The following is a 3743-nucleotide window of genomic DNA, read 5'->3' as shown; positions in this document are numbered from 1 at the left end:
AGATCAAAAAGCTCATTTTGATGGTCTTTTTCCTATCATTTCTAAAGTGAAGTGTACTTATGAATCTTGGTCATTGTCTCTGTACAATGTAAAAGGCTGCTCAACCTGGCAGTAAACAATATCATACTTTGTCCTACATAACATATGTTGTACTTAGTTTCATAGCAAGGGAGGAAGCCTTACTACAAGTTGCATTTCATAGCTTGAACCCAATCAAATTTCTTCTGGTTTTTGTTTAGGAGTGATTCTATTTTTTCGCTTCAGATGCTCACTTTCTCGCAATTTTTTTAGGAGCCATATAATCTATTTTAAATTCTTCCAATCCATTATTAGCTAAGTCCCTTTGGCTAGTGTAGGATACACCTCTTTATTTTCTTACTTTACACAAGTCTCTTTTTACCTATTGTAATAACTCTAGCTAATACTTAAAATATAATTAATTAATTGATGTGATTTGATGCATATTAGTTTTCTTTTTATCAAGTTCATCAAAATAATTAGTAGATTAAAAATAAAATAAAATCATTATCATGCACTAATTGTTAATTTTTTTTTTTTTTCAATTTAACAGAAGTAAATGATTATTAAACAAGAATCCTCCTCCCAACTTCACATTATTTTTATTCGTTCTACTTATCACGTGACAACCACGTGCCTCATCCTCGCTGGACCACCACGGATATCACGTGATGACGCCATGAAACCCAAAACTGAAGCAACAACAATCAGAGCAGCAATCAATAATTTATGGCAACAAATTCTAGCCGTCCGATACGGATCCATCGAAGCAATCACATTAAAGATAAACGGCAAGAAACGGCGTTAAATAGCCGTCGACGGCGCTTCAACAGACTTCATAGTCCTCGAAAAGCATCGCCGACGAAAAACCAGCGCCGCCGCCGTCGCCGGCGGTTCCGCCGACTCCGCCACGTAGAATGAGGAATTCCTTCTGGCGTCTAAGCTCCATGACCTTTCGATGCGAATTGGAGTGCTGTGTGAGAACGAAGGTGGGGCTCGCCGCCGGTCGATACTCCGGCACGAGTCGGCCGGACTTGAACCGGACACCGCATGCGTTGCAGAGAGTTTTCGGTCCGAGCGGTCCAGCCCTCCACTGAGGCGTCTTCTCCGACGAGCAGTGCGTGCACCGCCGTGCACCGGCCTCGTTATTTCCCTGTTTTTTCTTGCTGATTACGTTGTTTTTGGCTTTTGGAACGTCGGAAGAAGAAGAAGAGGATGATGATGAAGAGGAGGTGGAGATCTCCGGGGATCTATTTTTCCTGGAAGTGAGGATGTGAGCAGAGATCTCTGAAGCCGGAAAATTACTGTTTTCTGTCGACATTGTCGCATCGGCAGCGAAGGAGTAATGGTAAGGGGTATCGGAGAAGGAATCCTCCACGAACTTGGAAAGCCATTCGAGTTCCGCCGCCTCCTCGCTCTGCAAATAAATCAAAAGCTTATTTTTATGTCTTTTAAATTCTTAAAAATTAGCAATAGATAGACGAGGAGATAAAAAAAAAAGACTTTTTTTTTTCGCATAAATCTCTCTGTTTTGCGTTAATAAGTTCGTCTCCTTTTCGGCTTACGGGAATGTAGATGTCGTCGGGGAAGGAGGAATCGAAGCCGATGGCGGCGGAAGATGAGGAGAATTCGTGGCTGGTGGGGAGGAGGTGGGCGGTGTCATCGGTTGGGGAGGATGAGGAGGAAGAAGAAGGGAAGAATTCGTGGCTGGTGAAGTCGAGCAGGTCGTCCACCCTAAGAGATTCTGCAGTGGGGATACCATACATGTAAGCGGGTGTTGCTCCGGCGAACTTCGCCGGAGATACCGTCATCTCCATTCCTGTTCCCATACTGAAATCTATCTCCCATCCAGTTTCCATCATGGAGTGTAAGAAAAAAACTGAGGGGATAGGTGAGGAGGAGCAGTGAGTGTAAGGAGAGAGTGAAAGCGAGAGTAAGATAAATAGCAGGAGAATAGGAGAAAGAATCTCTCCAGCCACCAAAACAGAGACGATTTTCTAATAATTTTTAAAAGAAACTATCAGAAAAATATTTTTCAACGCTTCTCAAGCTGAGCAAATTAAATCATAATGGCATTTTTATGCACTGGTGAAATTTTAGCGGCTGTAAATGCACGTAGTTATACTTCAAATGGAAGGGGTACTAAATTAAGCTATATTAGTGAGAAAATAATTTTTTATATAGTTCATGTTGATTCTCTTTATAATATGAAGTCTTGTATTATTTGTGAGTACATATAACTTGACAGAAGACCCGTCATTGTGAGAAAGTGCTAGAAGGAAAGAGTGAGATGAAAGATATCCTTGGAAGGAATCTTGGTGAACATATTAATTTCCAACCTCGGGTAAGCGGGAGGAAAAATACTTCTTGGAGGTTTCATCAATTTACAAACTTTTGGAGAGAGAGAGAGAGACAACTCAAGAAAAGATCTAGAGCCCTTCATGAAATAGTGCAGAAGGAAAAAAAAATCCCCATCTTTCCTCTTATTGGCCCTTTTATACATAAGATAAAAAATTGACTAGATAGCACATCAAGAACAATATTGTTGACTTTTTCTAATGTGTTGATAGAATGTTAATATCGCTATTATGAGGTATTGTTGGTTAATGTTATATATTGTGGGTACAAATACCCTCTCTGATGCTTGGGCGATAAGATGGAATACCAGTGACGGGCAATGTCCTTAAATAAGAGTTTGACGAATGTTCTGGTTGATCATGATGGCTTTCTCGATTTGCTACCATCACAAGGATAGCTAGGTTGAAGTCAAACTCTCAAGGAAGACGATGATGAGCTGGACTAGCCACTTCAGCAGGTGGGCTTAATTCACCAACTCTGGCAAACGAACAAGATTAGCCACCTCGACAGGTTGGTTAGATTCACAGACTTTGGAAGGTGGCACATTTTAGCCACTTCGGCAGGTGAGTTTGGTTCAGTCGCTTTGGTAGGTGGGCTTGATTTACCACTTCAACATGTGAGCACGATTCAATGACTTTGGCTAGTGGGCAAGATTCAACTCCTTCAACAAGAAAACAAATATTACTTCATAATAGCCAACTGTCTGGCGCAACGTCGCCTGGCGCCGACATGTATGGCGACGTGGTGCCCGATGGTTTTTCATCCGGACATCAAATTTCCTTTTTGGACGCGTGGGCTTAATTATCGAAGATAAAAAATTAGTTAGAATTTTCATATACACATATTAGTGTATACAATCTATTTTTTTAATAATTGGCACATCATTAAAATATCCATCCAATCAAGCACATACTTTCATAATATTCTTAAGTTATAAATTTTTAAAATAAATTAATGCTCATCTAACCTTTAATTTAAACAAATTTTAGTTGAACTAAACTTTTTTATGAGATAAACCTAATAACAACAAGAGTAGTTTAATCCAATTCCATATCTCATCTTGCCTGGGCGGGGTGCTCCCATGTGACTCTCCTTAAGTCGAAAAGGTTTTACCTCCTTTGGATAATTCTTGTAGTGGTGCTGATCAATGATCTTAAACGTATCATAAATATTGTAGTCACCCAACATATTAATCTTGAACATATTTTCATTGATTTCTTAACAATTTTGAAGAGATTGTCAACTCTAGGGTTAATTTTCCCAAATGAACTTACAAGGAACCTCGCATTCTTCAATTTGATTCACACTAGTCACCTTTCTTAAGGATCTAGCCTTTCATATTCTTCTTTGATTGTTTGTGAGACTTA

The 3743-nt window shown here is 39.8% G+C and overlaps 1 protein-coding gene across 1 annotated transcript; it reads right to left on the bottom strand.

Moving 5' to 3' along the window:
- Window positions 1-566: 566 nt before the first annotated feature.
- Window positions 567-1958, bottom strand: LOC110029376 (GATA transcription factor 4-like). Its single transcript, XM_020731642.1, has 2 exons — window positions 1584-1958; window positions 567-1435 (listed from the first exon to the last, which is right to left on the bottom strand). Exons 1-2 carry the CDS (start codon window positions 1878-1880, stop codon window positions 845-847), a joined length of 888 nt encoding a protein of 295 aa, XP_020587301.1. The 5' UTR covers window positions 1881-1958; the 3' UTR covers window positions 567-844.
- Window positions 1959-3743: the final 1785 nt, after the last annotated feature.

This window comes from Phalaenopsis equestris, unplaced genomic scaffold, assembly GCF_001263595.1.
Source record: "Phalaenopsis equestris unplaced genomic scaffold, ASM126359v1 Scaffold000568, whole genome shotgun sequence".
Taxonomy (NCBI): Eukaryota; Viridiplantae; Streptophyta; class Magnoliopsida; order Asparagales; family Orchidaceae; genus Phalaenopsis; species Phalaenopsis equestris.
The sequence above is the reverse complement of the archived record's forward strand: the minus strand, read 5'-3'. Positions and strand labels throughout refer to the sequence as shown.

What these genes read in the sequence shown, in the direction of transcription:
- LOC110029376 (XM_020731642.1), bottom strand. Translation starts at nt 1,880, where the DNA reads ATGATGGAAACTGGATGGGAGATAGATTTCAGTATGGGAACAGGAATG. An exon ending in CCGACGACATCTACATTCCC is followed by an intron (nt 1,436 to 1,583) that starts GTAAGCCGAAAA and finishes ATTTATTTGCAG; the next exon opens with AGCGAGGAGGCGGCGGAACT.